General features: G+C 43.0%; 1 protein-coding gene across 1 annotated transcript in view; it reads left to right on the top strand.

Moving 5' to 3' along the window:
• Positions 1–440: 440 nt before the first annotated feature.
• Positions 441–18,409, top strand: part of NUSAP1 (nucleolar and spindle associated protein 1) — a 727,399-nt gene continuing 709,430 nt past the window's right edge. Inside the window, exon 1 of the mRNA XM_044073513.1 lies at positions 441–690. Coding sequence (XP_043929448.1) covers positions 441–690 — 250 coding nt within the window. The remainder of the gene's footprint in view (positions 691–18,409) is intronic.

Raw genomic sequence — 18,409 nt, forward strand, 5'->3', positions numbered from 1 at the left:
AGTTATTGATTTTCCTCCGGATACTGAAACCGAGGAAATGCCCGAGACCATTGCTGTGGATAAGGTCACTCCTGCACGTGGAGCTGCTAGGCCTCCCATGTCCATGTCTATCAAGGCCTACACACGTGCTAAGGCAGCCAGCAAGACCAAGCACCTTACTGCTAAAGCCTTACCTCAGCCTACTCCTGAAACACAAATCATGACTATGGCCCAGTTTCTAGGTGAGCAGTTGAATCCATTAATTAAACTGAACTTGGAAAATGAATATTGAAACTGTAGATTTAACTGCCTACACTGTGAGAGTTTTGACAAAGTTTTCAAAGAGGTGGAAAACACTGCCTATTGCCTGAAGAGACTGCAGTGGCAGTGTTTCCACCTGGAAGCATGCATTAACCATCGGGTGGTCCCAAGAGGGATGAGGGTGATGTGTTTACCGAGTTATGGTAACACCTACCCGGACTTTAGCCAAATGGCAGGCAATTAACCTTGAAACAAGTTTCAGCTACTTGCACTTGCTCAATGAGTACATTAAACTGGAGGAGTTAACGGTAGCGGAGCTGATTAAAAATAAACAGAAGGGATTGGAGAAGATGGATTTGACCGATAACTGCATTCAGAAACTGGAGTCATTACAACACAATATGAGCATTTATGATAGCAAGTTAAAGGGACAGAAGACCAAAGAAATTGGTATGAGATTTTCAGGACTTCAGGAATGGGAATAATTTATCCCATGCTACAACAGGAATGGTTCCTGGCACATCAACAGATACTTTACCTAAAGAGGGAGTTATTTCCCCTTTTTCCTACCAACTACCGTTTTGTTTTTCGATAAGATCTGATCTGAATGCGCTTGTTACGGACATGAAACCTTTTGCTAGGAATGTCACTCTAAAGACCATCTTCAGTAATGCTAACCAGCAATATTTACCTATACCGAAAAGACCCAGCACATTTGTACCTGTAAAATATCCTGCTGTGGACTTGTTTGTCCATTTGTGTGAAAATGAGGTCGCAAAATTGAGGAGACATAACACAGCTTGACTAATGAGGAAAGAGAAGCTCTATTTAAACTGAAGTCAAGGGACTATCTGGTCATTAAACCTGCTGATTAAAGGATGAGCCATTGTAGTAATGGAGACGACTTGGTATAGGAACAAGATGTATGATCTGCTAAGTGATTCAGGAACATACAAAATCATTAATAGAAACACAGTTGACAGGGTGATTTAAAAATGTACAGAACACCTTGAATGATGTGCTTTTAGAACGTCGTATCACTAAAGAACTCTGACTTCTTTGAGGTAATCTATCCTACAATTCCAGCCATAAGCAGCCTGCTAAAGATGCATAAAAACCCGGTTAACCCTCCCTTATGACCTATAGTTGCGGGTCGGTTGGGTAACTGAGCCCCTGTCTGTGTAGGAGAGAGAGCTAAAAAAGCTCATACCAACAGCAAAAGGTTTTGAAAGAGACTGGTAGCTTTTTTGAAGGTTTTCTCCAGGAAAATGCAAGATGTGGGCAGCATGGTCAATCTGTTAGTGACGATGAACATAAATTTATTCACAGTGATACTGCATTCCTATGGGATTGAAGCCGTCAAAGATTTTTATCTCCACTGGAATTGAACTCCAACTTGATACATGCTCTATTAGAACTAATCTTGGAAAACCATGTATTTTCATATGGCAGTACTTATTATTTGCAAGTATGGGGTGTAGCTATGGGCACCCCATATGCCAATAGTTATTTGAATATAGTATTGGCACAATGGAAATTGGTGCATGTTTTGTGTGATAAGAACCCACATTATATACTATGGACATTGTGGATGATATTTTTATCCCTTGAAATGGGAATAAAGATGAGCTTAAGTCTTTTTTCTGAATACATAGAAACTACTACAGAGTTCTTGAAATTTACACTTCAGTCCTCAAGGAGTGAGAGATTTTCTTAACATATGCCCGCAGTTAGACTAAACCAGTGGAATAAGTACAAATGTCCACAGAAAAGCCCTTAAAAGAACCATTTTCTGCATGGGAGTAGTAGGCACCCTGGGTTTGTCCATAGAAACATCTGTGAGAATCAACTTGTATGCATCTCCAGGCTATGCATGGATGAGCATATATTCCAGAAGGAATTCAGGCAACTATAAGAGAATCTAATAGGTACTATAGTAGAGCTGACTTGACTGCCAAAATCCACCCTGAAATTTTAAGACCAACAAAAGGACGTCCCTACTTCTCCAGATGGTAGTACTGGCAACGTGACACTGGTTACACCTTAAGTCACAAGGAACCTTGAAGGAACCAATTTAAATTATGTCCTTAAGTCACAAGGAACCTTGAAGGAACCAATTTAAATTATGTCCTTAACTTTAGTACAGACCACAAGAAGATATGTGATATCTGAAGGTTCTGGCCTATTTTGACTGAAGATGATAAAATAAACATCATAGGAGAACGACCGAGGTTCACATTCAAGGACAAGAACATCAAAAGACTTCTCTGCAATAAAGATGGTTTTCCCAAGAAAAAAATGTTGATATTTTGAGACAAGGAACCCACAAATGCTGAAGATGTAAAGCCTGTCCGTTTATAGATATATTTTCATCCATCCAACTACAGGCAAGAGCTATGTATTTAATGTTTAAAGCAACCTGCAAAAGTGGACATCTTGTATATCTAGCATGCTGCTACCTTTGCCCTTGTTTCTACATAGGCAAGACTGACCAACGCTTGAACGACAGGGTTTTACGCCACTTACAAGATATCTGACAAAAGGACATGAAAAATGCGCTGGCATCTCCATATTGGCTCAAATCCAACCCATTATTTTAGCTTTAAAGCTATGGAATGTGTTCCAATATGAGAGAGCTGGGGATATTTAAAGCAATACTGAGATTCGTGAAATTGGCTGGATAAATAACATAAGAGCTAACCGCCCCCCAGGCTTAAATGTAATGGTTCCATTGAAACTCATTCTGAAAAACTCCTCTCCGTTGGTTAATATTGGAGGCTTGTCTACCTCCAAGAAAGTGATTTACAGCTTGTGGTAGGAGGGACTGACATTGCAAGCAAATCACCCGACTGGTGAATATTTAAGGATATCCAATGAAGTGCAGGAAGTCACGGTCTGAAGGCAAACTTGCCAAAAGCACTTACTGTTTGATGCTTCATCTAATTTTAAGCCTTGCAATAATTTTTTGTGAGATTTAACTTCATTTATTAAAGTTGGAACATTTTAATCGTGGTGGTGAACTCAGTACTACTTCAAGTTTTGTGAGTGGTCAGTGGACATTTCAGACATTGGAACAAACTTGTTTCAGGAAGTGTTCAGCTTGTGGACACAAGATACCCCCCCACCCCCCCAGACCTCCATTCCCCTCTGTGTTTCTTGTCGAAGTCCCTCCCATTTGTAGTACTTTTGGTACCAGAGCACTTCAAGGCAGACGTGAGAAACATGTTCTCCAAGGCTTACTTCCCCCTCAGGTTCCAGAATGTCCTCTGAGGCCAAGGCACCTTCCATGTATCCTATAGATAAAAAGAGGGGGGAAAGAAATATCCAGAGAATCAAAGGAAAGGTCTCCAAATCCAAACTCTCTCTCCTGGGTCTGGCACTTAAGTTGTCAAGTTAGTCTGATCCACCTGCAACTCTGATCTCAACTCCCTCCTTGAAACCTACTTTTTCTCCAGGGACAGTCATCCCTAGACTTCATTCACTTGTACAACAAATGTTACCATTGAGACTAGCATCTGTAGCTTCTTAAAGGTCTGGTCAATCACCGGAAGTATAATGGGAGTTGACTATCGTCTGTATGATAAGGAAATTGGACACAGAATCAGCTGGGACTTTTGGCACCATTCACTAGGAGAGGGCTGGGGATGGGCCCTTTGATAACATCCAGTCTTTCTGACACTGTATCCCTTGCTGGAGCCACTGATTTTAAGTGTCTGAACCCCTCCCTTGCACTAGTGTCGGATCCATTAGCCCTGGAGACTTCAGCTTAGATATCCTCTTCCCTTAACTCTCAATACCAATGCTTCCAGGTTGAGAAGAGTACTAGAGCCATTGTGTCTGTGTTGGAGCTCTGACAGAGGAGTTGACTCTGAAGTTTTCTGAACCATTTCTCCCCCTCTGTGCTTTTGATCTAGACTGCTCATCTCTGAGATCCGCCTTGCAGCAGCCAACCTCTTTTGGTGTCTGGAAGCCTATGGAGTCTGCTGATAGGAATAGTTTCTCTTCTGTTACATTAGCGGAGTCTGCTGCTTTCGAGGCTGTGGAAAAGGGCTTTGACTGGACCAAGGAGACTGGTGCATGCACAAGTTAGGAGCCATTCTGGTTCCCAAAGGAATTTGTGCCTCTCTTCTCAATTGGTATGACAGGGAGAGATGGACCTAACCAGCATCGAGTCAGCTCAACACGTTGAAGCCCCCTGTATGACTATGAGGTGTTGCCATCAGAGCCACTGAGACCTATCGTGTAAAAAAAGGACATGCAAACTGTGACATCTAAGCTCTTCTCCTAAGTCAGGTCACTGAAGACATGTTCTTTGGATTCTTCCTCTAACTTTGTCGCCTTTGGGGATATTCTGGAATAGATGCAACAGTTGGGGGGGGGGTCCATGTTCCTTGAAGTTTTTGGGTTTAGTACATAAACGGTCTGGGTAGTCCGACCTCCTGAAGCCTTTATAGATTTTGTTGCTCAGAAAGCTTGGAAGAAACCTGATGTTGCAGAGCTTATTCCAAAGAAGTGGACAAAATTTTGTTTGCCCTGAAAGATGGGGAAACACTGGTCAAAAGGCCCGCTATAGGTGGCATGGTGGTAGCAGCAGAAACAAAGAAATTATTATATGAGGAAATTTGTTTTTCTATTCCCTAATGGAGTTGGGTGTTTGGACAGACTAGAGAAATGGACCTGTGCATCACCAACCTTTGCACTTAGAGCACTGACCTGTCTAGCACCTCCCATGCTTCCAAAAAGACTTTTGTCCTCTGAACAATCTGCTGGTAAACTTCTGCTCCAAGTCTCCATGTAAGAAGGTCTGAAAGACTGATGCTTTTTTTCTTTCCTTGGACAGGAATGTTCCTGAACGCTTTTCCATCCTTTGCACTAATATCCGGGGTACTTCTGAAGATTTGGAGGGAGTCCTCCAGGATCATTGTGGTGTCCCCTTTCTGGCCCAGGCAATAGCAGTTTTTTTTTCTTTTGGAAATAGCCAGGGGCAATTACCACAGACTTTCTCACAAAATCAGGGGTGTTTGATACACACACTGAAGCCAATCAACTTTAAATTACTACCTGGATGATGGTTTTAATTCCCTTTAGTCCCCTTTTTACTGAAGACATGCAGTAGGTACTAATGGAGGAAAATAAGCTTGCCACTAGAAAGTCCTATATTGGCAAATTTGAGGTTTTCTAATTGGTGACAAAACTGGCACCCATTCAGGGCTAGTTTCTCTGGTTTTACACTATGTATTGTGCTCCTATGGCATTTCTTACTTCTCCGTCAGTTCATTTGTCCGCCATTTTAGCATACATGCCAATGGTTCTCCTTTTTATCAATGCATTCTCATGTCAAAATATTTTTCAAAGGGGGTTTGAATAAATTGCCTCCAAGCAAACATGTTTTTAATCTGGCTGATTTTGAGATTCTTAATATGGGAAAACTGTTTTACTGATTGCTCATCTCTGCAATGCTCATATGAATAGTTTAACTGCGGAAAATTACAGGATTTCTTTGAGAACTAATCTTCCTTGTATGTCTAAAGTAGCATCTCAGTTTACTTTAAGCTAAGCTGCCAATCTCATGTTTTCTTTCCTGAAACCTAAAAATGAGAGAGGAGATGCTCCAAGCTTTAGTTGTCTACAAACTACTATCTTGACAGAACTACATTTTTCAGATCAGTTCATTTCTTGTAATGGTGAGAAGGGGCAACCTGTGTCAAACTATTTCAAATGGTTGTCTCAGGCTATTACTTTTGGTTATCCTCACAACAAAACGATTGCAAGCATGGTCAAATCCCACTCTACCAGGGCCTTAGCCTTATCTCTGGGTTTTTAGAAAGGTCTGGATTCTATTCTAGATGCAACAACTTGGTCTTAAGGTACTAAAAGCTTGGATGTGAAGTTAAATCTCGCAGTTTATTCTCACTGATGGGTTCGGAGCCAATTCTCTGCTCCGACATGGCCTATAGCAAAGCTCAAGGTTTGCTAATAGCTAGAGGCCAAGCCCCTTATCCCATGATGCATGGAATTATCCCAGATATAGTTTTCTGCGGCACAGATCTTGATGTTCTAGATAGCTATTATTAATTGATAGATTCTTCTATTTGCAAGTTTAAAAACTTTTTTTTTTCTTGACAGGATAGTGTAATGTGTATATATTAAAATCTCTAGAGTTTTAGTCTTGGACGTAGTTTTAGATTAGTGCCCTGTGTTGGCTTCTGTTTTTCTATAGTGTTGGGCCTAAGAGTCGGCCTTGTATTTAACCTCATTCTTAGAATTATCTACCAAAGTACACCAAGTGTGTTTAATTCTTTAAAATTGTTTAATCTAACAGAAATGTCTGAGAAAGAGAAGCCTCATCCAAAATCTGGCTTAAAAAAATGTCCGGATTGTGGACAAAAAAAGTCCGTCACTGACTGGCATGTTCAATGTGTTTGTCTGGGGGATAAACACCTCCAAGGCTCTTGCAGTATATGTCACTCTTTCTCCTCCAGGGTACTTTTGGACAGGAGAAAATTAGTAGACAGGGGTTTACTTCAGCACCCTTTCTCAGAAATGCTGGGTGACCAGGATGATGCTAGTAGATCCTAAAAATCTTCCAAATCCTCAGGTGACTCAAAAACATCCAAAAAGACTAAAAAAATGGAGAGTGTAGGGTCATCGGTTCCACTGTCCTCAGAACTGAGTGTCCCTTCTGTTCGGAGCCAGCTCACAGCTTTGGAGCCAGTCTCTGAGATTCCCTCATCTCCTCTGCTCCAATCATCACCTTCGATGCACTCCTCAAAGTCTTCTGTCAGCCTCTCGGATATGGATATGGACCGGCTAGTGAAGAAGCTTTTACGGGCACCAGGCCTTGTTAAATTGTCTGCTCCGATGCCTTCGGAGCTGAAAATCATTAACCCGGACTGAACTACTCCTCTTCCAAGACGTGCTGGACTTTCGGAGCCGAAGGAGCCCGACCTGATGGTTGTTGAGCCTGTGGAGCCGAGACCTGCACCGGTGTTACCAGTTCCATCTACTTGGAGGTCTTCGGTGCCGACCGGTCACTCTAGGAGCAGACACTCTCCTATCTGGTCTGGGGGAGGATAGTCTTACCGATTTGTCAGTGCCAACTCTTCCTCTCGGGGCTTCGGCTCTGATGAGCTTGGCTCCTCCCTTGATCTCGGAGCGGGAGGATCGGACTGTCCCTTCGATCATTCTACCCCTTCGCGTCGGAGCCATGGTGAGTCCCATGCCATAAGGAGAGTCCTGTCTCCAAAGACATCAGCATCAGGTCTGGCTTCCTCCTCCCCTCAAGCGCCTGTGTCCGCTCCTGCTTCTACCGGTCCACCCAAGCATAGAGACCCTGTGCCTTAAGAAGCCCCACAGGGCGCCCCCTGCTCTTCTGAGACCTCCCCAGATCCCCCCACGGTGGAGGTACCTAGGAAGAGACTGTTCAAGAGGAGGCACTTGGACTCCCCACAGAAGTCTTTGACATCTGACACTGACTTGGAGGAGTCAGAAGGGCCCCCTCGATCCCCCTCTGAGGATATCTCCTTTGCAGAGATATTAGAGATCCTTAATCATGAGGGCTGGGCGGCAGTCTAAAAGCCCTACTGAAGACGAGTCTCTGCTCTTGAAGGCTTTTGGATTAAAACCTTCCACTTCTTGGGTGTCTCCACCTTACGAGGAGCTGATGGAGCTGATCATACGTAAGGCGTGGGTGTCTCCGGAGGCCATGGAACCTGTCCCCCTTAGAAGCCAAATAAGTTAATTTCTGCCTTAGTGGACAAAGTCTTTTTGACCAAGGGAGTGCCTGTTGATGTCATGGTGGAGGCTGCAGCCACCAAAAAGGAAACGTCTGAGACGTCCTCATCTATCTATCCTCCTAACAGAGATTCTAGGATCGTGGATAGATATGGGAAACGCATGTTTAGTTCAGCGACCTTTTCCCTTCGATCACTGAACTATTTAACCCATTTTACAAGACTACAAAGAGATCTCCTGAAAGAGCTAGGAGATATTCTCCAGGGTACGGTAGTTGCAGGGGTTGCCGACAAGTTAACACACAGCTCGCTACCCTAAACTCAATTGTGAACTCGTCCGTGCGCCTCATACCTTATGCAGCTGATGGTTTGAGTAGAGCCGCTAGTTCAGGCATTGCTCTGCGTAGACGAGCCTGGATGCGTCTGTTACTTTGCTGAGCCTTTCAAGTCTTCCTTTATCAACACCCCATTTGATGGCTCATCCCTGTTTGGGCCCAAGGTAAAGGAAACTCTAACCAGGTGTGAACAGGAAGGCAAGCCTCTATCTGCAGTTGGGAGTTCGTTTTTCTACCCCTACTCGGCCCTATCCCAAGGGTCCTAAGGCTGGAAAAATGTGGTTCCGAAAAGCACAGGGCGCCTTTCAGGGCACACGTGGAGAAAACCCCCTCTAGAGGCAGAGGAGGGGGTTATAATGGAAGACTGCTGCGTGGCGGGGGGGGGGGTCCGCAACAGCAGGGTGACAGAGGCCAGTTTTTTCTGGTCAGCACTACCAGCGCTCCTGAAAGGAGACCCGGCTGTCCGGCTCTGGAGGCAGTCTGGGGTCGCTTATCTTTGTACCCAGAAGCCTGGCTAAACATAACGCTTGATACCTGGGTACAAAGCATCATTTCCAGAGGGTATTTCATACCGTTCTCTTCCCCTCCCACTCCTGTAAACAGAATCCCGGATGTTCCACCCAGTCTCGGGGAACAAGCAACCATAGAGGTCTGCAAGTTGCTAGAAAAAAGTCATCCAGCCAGTCCCAGCAGACCAAGTTGGATTCGGAACTTGCTCAAGATTCTTTTTGGTTCCAAAGAAAACTGAGGACTGGAGACCTATCTTGGACCTCAGCAGACTAAACCAATTTGTAAAAAAAAGAGAAGTTCCGAATGGTCATGCTTAAGGCCATTCTTTTCTAGGGAAAGGCGATTGGATGTGTTCCATCGATTTGAAGGATGTGTACTACCACATAAAGATGGTTAGATGCTCCAGAGATCACCTGCATTTCTGGCTGGGAGCCAGTCACTACCAGTTTCGAGCCCTGCTCTTTGGTCTCACTACAGCCCCCAGAGTGCTCACCAAATGCATGGCAGTGGTCACAGCTCACCTGAGGCGTCTAGGATTCCATGTGTTTCCATATCTAGACGATTGGCTCCTCACTGCTACCACCAGGCATTAATTGATTCAGGCAACACATTCTACTCTAACACTCTGCCACCACTTAAGTATTGCAGTCAACTTTGAAAAGTCTGCCTTGTTGCCATCGCAGCATACCGTCTTTATAGGAGCAGAGTTCAACCACCACTCTGTCTTCCAGTCGAAAGGGTCTCACTTCGCCAACACGTCAACTCATTGGTGTCAAAGAACTGAGCTACAGCCGCAGAGGTCTTGAAGGTACTAGGTTTGATGGCGGCAGCAATTCTAGCCATTCCTCTCGCAAGGATGCATATGCAAATTCTTCAATGGCTCCTGTTCGCTCAGTGGTCTTACCAGAAGTTACCAATGAACTATATGGTTCTCATCACAAATTCTTGCAAGAGAGACCTTCGGTGGTGGTTGACGTCTCCATGTCACAATAGGAAGACCCTTTGTGCCCCCCCCCCCCCAGTAGCCATTGTGACCACGGACGCTTCCCTGATAGGGGCGGGGGGCATTTTCAGGGAAAGACTGCCCAAGGCACATGGGTGGATCAAGAGTCACATCTGCATATCGATGTTCTGGAGTTGAGAGCAGTACTTCTGGCGTTGCAGTACTTCCACAACTCTCTTCCTCTAAGGACAATTGCAATTCAGACAGACATGTCAGTGATGTGGTGCTTGAACAAACAGGGCGGAACCAAGTCTTATCCCCTTTGTCGAGAAGCCCTCAGGGTATGGCAATGGGCTGTCATCCCAGCATTTTCTGTTAGCAACACACATCCTGGGGCAATCCAACGTGATAGCGGACAAGCTGAGCAGGGCGATCCTGTTGCCTCACGAGTGGTCTCTCAACGAACAAGTTGCGGACTTTATTTTCTGCAATCGGGGCCAGCCTTGCTGCAACCTCTTTGCCAGTCATATAAATACCAAATGCAGAAGCTACTTTGCCCTGATACCACCTCCGGGACATCCCCTGAGAGAAGCACTCATACTTGATTGGCCTCTGGGTCTCCTATATGCATTCCTATCTATTCCATTGATACCCAGGTTTTTACAGAAAGCAAAATCGCTTGAAGGGCTGTTATCCTCATAGCCCCCTATTGGCCTCGACAGATTGGTTCCCTTTTCCTTCACCATCATCTGCTGGAGGATCCATGGATCCTGGACCCAGTTCCAGACCTCCTGACGCACCCGTCAGGGGACCTCCATCCTTCATTGCAGTCTCTAAAGCTGACTGCTTGGCTGATCCACTTCCCCAAATAGCCAGGCTTCATTCACTCTCAGATGACACGACAAATTCTATTGTCTTCTCATAAGCCATCCACCAGAAAACTATATCGCAGTAAGTGGAAAAGGTTCTCAGTTTGGGCCAGTATACAAAAAATTGACCCTTTCCGTGCTCCTGTGTCATTCATTTTAGAGTTTTTGACCAGGATTTTTAAGGAAGGAGCAGCAGCTGCTACAGTTCGGGTACAGTTAGCTGCCATATCAAATTTCCATCTTGGATTCGATGGGTTAAATGCTATGGCCCATAAGTTATCTAAGGTTTTTCTTAAAGGTGTTTTTCACGAGACCTCCTGTCAAAATCCCTTCTCCCTGGAATTTGAATTTTATGCTGTCTCATATAAAAGCCCCCCCCCCCCCCCCCATTCGAACCAGCATCATCTTGTGATCTCACATTTTTGTCCTGGAAAACTGCGGGCAGAAGTAATGGCCACTAGAAAAACAGAGTGTCAGAACTTCAAGCATTATCTATCAGACCTCCTTACATGATTTTCCATGCTGATAGAGTATCTCTCGGAACAAACCCCTCCTTTTTGCCTAAAGTCTGTTCCGAGTGGAATATCAATCGGGTCATTGAGTTGCCAGTCTTTTTTCCCCGACCATTCCAACAAATTGGAATACATGCTGCACAAACTTGACGTACATAGACCGCTCAGATTTTATCTGGATAGAACTAAGAATATTAGAAAAATCAGATCAACTCTTCATAGCCTTTTCGGAGGCCAGAAAAGGTAGACCAGTGGCTAAAACAGCCCTTTCAAAATGGTTATCTGATTGTAGCTCATTTGTTCATGCAAATGCTAACATACCTTTGCTACACAAAGCAAAGGCTCATTCAACCAGAGCCATTTCTACGTCTCCTGCTTTTCAAGCTAAATTGCCCCTTGACAACATTTGTGCTGCAGCCACTTGGTCTAAGCCTCATACCTTTGTCACTCATTACAAAGATAAGGCTACCAGGGATAGGTCTTTTTTTGGTTCCACAGTCCTGCAAAATGTACTTCTGTGAGCCACCCAGGATTGCGGGTGCTAGGGAAGCTACCCATCCGTGAGAATAAACGGCGAGATTTAACAACTTCACATAAAGTTATGTACTCACCATAACGTTCCATGTGAGTTGTTTATCTTGCCTTTATTCTCGCATCCCTCCCTCCATCCCCCTCCTGGCTGACAGTTGACCTAGAGGCTAGTATCATCCTGGTTGTCCAATACTTCCTTCTTGGAGTGCTCCCCTTACAGGGGTATATATACACGCAGCAAACAAGATCTGAGGTAATTCCAGCAGTGCATCGTGGGATAAGGGGCTTGGTCTCTAGCTACTGGCAAACCTTGAGCTTTGCTATAGGCAGTGTCGGAGCCGAGGATCGGCTCCGAACCCATCAGTGAGAATAAAGGCGAGATAAACCACTCCCATGGAACGTTATGGTGAGTACATAAATTCTTCTTCTTCTTTTTTTTTTTTTTTTTTTTCTGGGTCTAGATCAGGCTTAGGAACATTCTCCAGGGGCTCCTGGACTCTTCCCATTCCACCTCCCAAATGTAAACTTGGGTAATCTAGCCATATAGCTAAGGCTACTGCAGCAGTGATCAGTATGATGACTATAATACATTAGATATGAGAATGATCACAGCTGTAGTAGTCCCTCCCTCTCTCCCTCTATTCCCCTTGGTATTTAGTGTATTGTGTGCCAGAATGTGGACACACTTTTTTTATATTTTGTTGTTTCTAATAATGTTCTTTCAGTGTTTAGTCACCCCCCCCCCTCTCTATTCAGTTCAGTTTGAGCTGACAACCGATTGTGCACTTGGAAGGTGAACTGAAACTTTGGAAGCTGGCCAATTGTTATATTGTTATACTGCAGCAGTGATCATTTGAACATCTACTGTTACGGTAAGTTTATTTACACAACTGTACTTTCCCAAATTCTGTCTGTTTTCCTCCTATCTCTGTCTAAAGTAGATCTGCATCCAAAGTGTCAGGAATTCAGTACAGTTCCTTTTGAGCTTGATCCAAGGTCAACAAAATTCTTGTGACCTCTTCTAGATTCTGAGGTAACTAGTCATGGGATAAAAAGTCTTGTAAGGAGATCTCTTACAGATGTTTTTTCAGTAATGGACAGTGAAGATGATTACTGAGGCTGGCTGGGGCTGCCTGTGATACTTTGACTGCAGTTCCAAAGAAGGTTGAGGACCCCTTAGATTTTGTTTTTCTGGAGCTTGCTGATCTTTTTATTGTTGGGCAGTCCCAAACCTGGTTAACGTTGATCTTGACCACTGCTTTGAAAAATAATTCCACTCCTTTGAGCTCTGCAACTTGTCTGACAATTCTCAGGCCACCAATTGTTTTGGGAAGGGCCTTGTGTGCATCCTTGTACTTTGCTTTGAGAGCACACACTGTGTGGACCACCTAGTGTAATTTTTTTTTATTCTGCTGCTAAGATGGCATCTAATCTGCAGCAGTTAGTGGAGGGACATGAGACTTTTGTCCCAGTAGACTGCTACTTGTCATTGTTAACCTGGTTGTGCACATGTCCTTTAGTGCTTCAGTGTGTTCTGCTTGGGCAGGAGCTGGAGATACTGCTGTACATCATGGCTGATTCCATTTCTGATTTCACTGTGAGATCTAGGCTAACAAAGGTACTATTCACAAATGATCCCTTTCAAGGATATTAGCTTCTTTGGCTCAGAAGTATAAAGCCCTCCTTGTTTGATAATGGGCTTTCTCCCTCCAGCAGGAAGTGGGGAGGACGTTGACAGTTTCTTCTAGTTTTCTCTCAAGACCCAGGAAAGCAAGTGCCCCTTTGTTTCTGATGCAAGTGAAATGGCAAGCCTTGTCTGGCTGGCTACCTCTGCTTGGACGACGTCAGTGGTGAATTTCCTCACCATTTTGTGACACAGTTTTCTTGCACGACAGGTTGGTAAGCAAATGCTATCGCTTCTAGAGGCTGCAAGATTCCATTTGCTTCATCTTCAATCCCCCCCCTCCACACACACTACAGTCTCCATGTTCCACTGTTAGAATGTGGAAAAGTTTGGAGGTCTACCTTTTCAGCAAAATATCCAGCACAGAGATCCCACCAGATGAGGGAGGGCTGAGAAATGACAGGCTGTAGAAAACTAGGAAATCTGTAACCTATTCTAGACCTACGCGGTCTGAACTCTGCTCTTCAGTAAGCCTTCCAAATTGCTTTTGTTCAGACTTCTGTGCCCTGCTAAAGGAGATTGGATGAGCTATGTGATAAACGTTCAGGGGACTTGACTGCATCTTAGAATTCACAAGTACTAAACGGGTTCTTTTGTTGGAAGTCTGAGGTGGTCGGTTGGAGTTCTGGACACTTCATGGTGTATATTTTGTAGCGGCCCACAGGGTAGTCGAGGCATTTTTGAGTCTGGATGACTGGCTCCTGGCTCCACTTTTCTTTTGAACTTGGTTGGATGAGTGGGTCAGAGCTCTCCATCTCATTTTCTTGGAGTACAGAGGCATCACTTTAAATGTCTTAAAGTCCAAGCTTTTCTAGCTGTAGAATCTAAGGTTCATGGGTTGAAAACTCGACACTAGTTAGAAGGCCAGGCTCACCAAGGACAGAGTTCAGGTCTTCATTGATGTTGCTCTTCAGTGCCACTTCAGTATCTGTGCATCAGTGACTTAAGGTGTGAAGTCTTAATGCAGCTGTAATCTAAGACTCACTTTTTTCAGAGTCTGTTTCAGCGGTCCTCAGTATGACCTCCATGACCAGTGCTTACAGGTTGCAAAATCTGTGGAACATGAGATTCATTTACTTTGCACATACAAATGCCTTTTATTTTGGAGATCCTTGGCATCTCCTCTAGGAAGGTGTAACTTCACCCTGCTTGGGTAATGTCTTGTATGCATTGGCCTGGGGGGATAAGAGGAGCGGCTAAGGGGCATGTGGGTAGTTCAAAGACATTGCTTGTACATTACACTGAGTATGGGCTGGGTACCTAAAGAAACTTGAGGACACTCTCCCCTAGGTGAACTTGCAGACAATGTTAGTAATATGGTATATTGGCAAATTTTGGTTTTTTTATCCTCCATATTTTCCCTTCAATCTTTTTGTCATCTATAAAATCCTTGCATGGGTCTCCTTCTTCTGTTTCAGATGATAGTCTTGCTGTGTCATTTTTGTTCCTTGTAGCCGGGTTTGGCATTCCTTGCCTCCTTGCTCTGCTTCTTGATAAGCTATCCTCTGGAGTGTATCCTTCTGGATTTAGTTTGAGTGCTTTTTTCTTCCATTATGTGTTTTCTGGGTGCTGTGTCCTTCCCTCTGGACTCAGCCTTTGTGGGCCTTCTGGAGCATTTCCCTCTCCTCCTGCCCTCTGGCTCCTTATAGCTGTTGGCCTCCGTCTGGGTTCTCCATCTGTTGCTTTGCCTATGCTTTTTTTTTTTTTTGGGTTTGCTTTCCCCCTCTCTTTTTCCTTTTTTTCTCTCCCTCTCTTTCTTTTTTCTCTGGGTTTTTTTAGAGAGATTTAGAAGGCAGGTTGATAGTTATTTTTATTTTGTAGGAATAGGGTGTTTTTTTTTGTTTTGTTTGATAATAATGTAAAGAAAGACCCGTGTTTTAGATCTCTTTTCCTTTAAGTTGCTTCAAAGATCTTATGTTGTAAATTCAAGGAGAGCAGCTTATGTTTGCATCACTGAGATCAAAGACATGTCTTTTGTCAGATGTTGTTGTTGTGTGTTTTTTTTTTTGTGTTTGTAAGTAAAAAAATTTTTTTTTTTAAAAATTTATTTTAAAATTTGATTTTGTTTGTGTGAAAAAAAAAAAAAATTTAAGATTTGGTTGTAAAAAAGAAAATAAAAAAGTGAGAAATGCAAATTTTTTTTTTTTTTTTAAAGAATATGTCCTTTCCTCTTTTTTTCTTTTCCTTCCCTTTCTTTTCCCCTTTTTTTCTTTTCTCTTTCCTTCCTTCCTTTTTTCTTCTTTTTCTTTTCCTTTTATTTTTTTTTTCCTCTTTTCTTTTTCTCTCCTTTCCCTTTCCTTCTTGTTTTTTCTTTCTTTTTCTTTTCTTTTTTTTTTTTCTTTTTTCTTCTTCTTCTTTCTTTTTTTTTTCTTTTTTTTTTTTCTTTTTTTTTTTCTTTTTTTTCTTTCTTTTTTTTTTTTTTTTTTTTTTTTTTTTTTTTTTTTTTTTCTTTTTCCTTTTTCTTTTCGAATAATAGAGTTTTTTTTTTTTTTTTTTTTTTTTTTTTTTTTTTTTTTTTTCTTTTTTTCTTTTTTTTTTCTTTTTTTTTTTTTTTTTTTTTCTTTTCTTTTCTTTTTTCTTTTTCTTTTTTTTTTTTTTTTTTTTTTTTTTTTTTTTTTTTTTTTTTTTTTTTTTTTTTTTTTTTTTTTTCCTTTTTTTCCTTCCTCTTTTTCTTTTGTGTCCTGGTGTGCTCTTTCCTCCCTCCTGTGCCTCTCTCTGGTGTGTCCTCTCTTTCCTGCTTGCCAGGGTTTGGGGGTGGTGTGTGTGGCTTGTCTCCTCTCTGGTTTTGTTTGTGTGTCTTGTGCTGTTTTTTTTTTGGGCAGGGGTGTTCAAAACCCACTATTTGGTCCATCAATACTAAAGCTTCACAGTTAAAATAAACAGACAGTAGTTGCATTGGATTACATGGCAATTAATTACAAACATATTTACAGATGAAGGACATAGTACATCAGTAGAAAACTAGAATCTTTATCTGCGAAGTACATAACAGACATTTAACAAATGTTACAATAAGAAGTTCCTGCTTTATAATAAGTACTAGGCTTATGAGCATCTGAGCTTGCTATAATCAAGGTAGTGGGGTGGAAAGAAAAGTAGTGGTTGGATGGGGTGGGTGATATTAGACTGGGAGTTGCAAAGGCATAGCCAGCATTTTTTTAGATGCGTTTTTAGTAAAGATTTGAAGTGGGTGCATGATGGTACGGAGGTAATTGTGTGTGGGAGAGAGTTCGATAATTTGGCTATGGCGCAAGAGAATAATGCTTCACCAGCAGAGTTATTGGCTTTAGTGATCTGAAAGTGATTTTTTGTTGCTGGATCTTAGTGGTCTGGTGGTGCGATAGGGTTGGAGTAGATTCTGGAGGGATGGGACATTTAGTGGATGGTTTAGTAGTTTGTGGGCAAGTGATAGTTGATACCATTGAAGGAGGTGAGGGAGTTCAAGCCAACCCAGATCAGCAAATGAGAGACGGTGGTGACTACGGTAAGATGCCCCTGTGGCGAATTTGGCGATTTTGTTGAAGCAGGTCCCTAGCTTGTTTAGATCGCATTGCCTTGGGTTGGTATATACTGGAGCGGCATAAAGTAGGGTGGGAATTTGCTATTGAAATATTTGCTGCTTTGGTGAGAAGTTGCTTATTTCTGTATAACGCTTCTAGTTTTTTGTGGACTTTTATGGTTATGGATATGTGAATGTCAAATTTTAATTTATCTATTTCCACTCCTAGCAATTTGGTGTGTTCAGTTGGGTATATAGTGGTGGTGTCTTTTGCTGTGATAAAGTGAGAGGAGTTTTGAGTATGTTTGGTGGGTTGGAAGATGAGTAGTTTAGTTTTGTTTGGGTTGAGTATTAATTGGGCATCGGATAACCAAGTTTCAACAGAGGAAAAGGCTTCCTGTGGGACTTTTTGCAGTTTGGGTAGGGACTGGGCTGAGCAGATGATGGTTGAGTGATCTGCGTATTGTATGAGTGTGCCATGTTTGGTGGCAGAGGCTAGATTATTGGTGAAAACAGAGAAGAGTAGGGGTCCAAGGATGGAACCTTGGGGAAACCCCTATGGAGACAGGTAGTTGGGGAGATATGGCATTCTGCCATACAACGGATTGTTGGCAGTCAGACAGGTAACTCTGAAACCGGTTGGTGACTGATTGAGAGAAGGATAGGTTATTGAGGACAGAGATGAGTTGTTTGTGTGGGACCATGTCAAATGCTTTAGATAGGTCTAGGAAAGTAGCAGAGGAGAGATGGCCATTGTTTTTATGCTGTAGGATAGTGTTAGTAAAGGAGAGTAAGGCAGTGGTGGTGCTATGGTTTGTTTGGAAGCCATGCTGAGTATTGGAAAGGAGGTTGTTAGTAAGGAGGTAGTCTGAGACCTGAGCGTGTTTGCATCTCTCTAGTATTTTAGAGAGTGGAGAGAGAATGGCTATGGGGCGGTAATTGGTTAGTTCTGTTGAGGGGCTGCCTTTGTGGAGGGGAATTATGTGATCCTTTCCACAGTGTGGGAACGTAACTTTGACAGATCGGTTAATCAAGATGGATACTGGGTAGGCCAGAGCATCAGCTGCGATTTGCAGATATTCACTTGGGAGGTTGTCTTCTTCTAATTTGGTGGGCTTAAGTTTAGTTAAGAGTGAGGGATGTTAGGAGGAGGGGTACTGACTTTACCTGGGTGGAGGATGGAGTTTATGGAGGACCATAATTGTTTCGGGCTGTGTTGGGAGGAGTCTGGGGCAGACTGGTAGTATTGGACTTTGTCCTGTTTTATTCGCTTTTTAACTCTGTTGCGTAGTTCTAGGAATTTCTGTCTAGTTGAGGGGTTTTGGTTTTGCGCCAGTGCTCCCAGGCTTTATCCCTGTTTTTCATTTCTGAATTGGTGGTTTTCTGTAGCCATGGGGAGGGTTGTGCTTTCGTTCTGGAAAGTCTTATGGGGGCATGGTAATTAAGGGTGCTTAGGAAGGTGGTATTAAAAAATTTCAACTGCATCATCAAGACTGAGGTACTTTAGGGGGTGCCAGTTACATTCTTTGAGGGATGAGATGAATGTGAGTGGG

This window comes from Protopterus annectens, chromosome 6.part0 (genome assembly GCF_019279795.1).
Source record: "Protopterus annectens isolate FY-2018-M chromosome 6.part0, PAN1.0, whole genome shotgun sequence".
Taxonomy (NCBI): Eukaryota; Metazoa; Chordata; order Ceratodontiformes; family Protopteridae; genus Protopterus; species Protopterus annectens.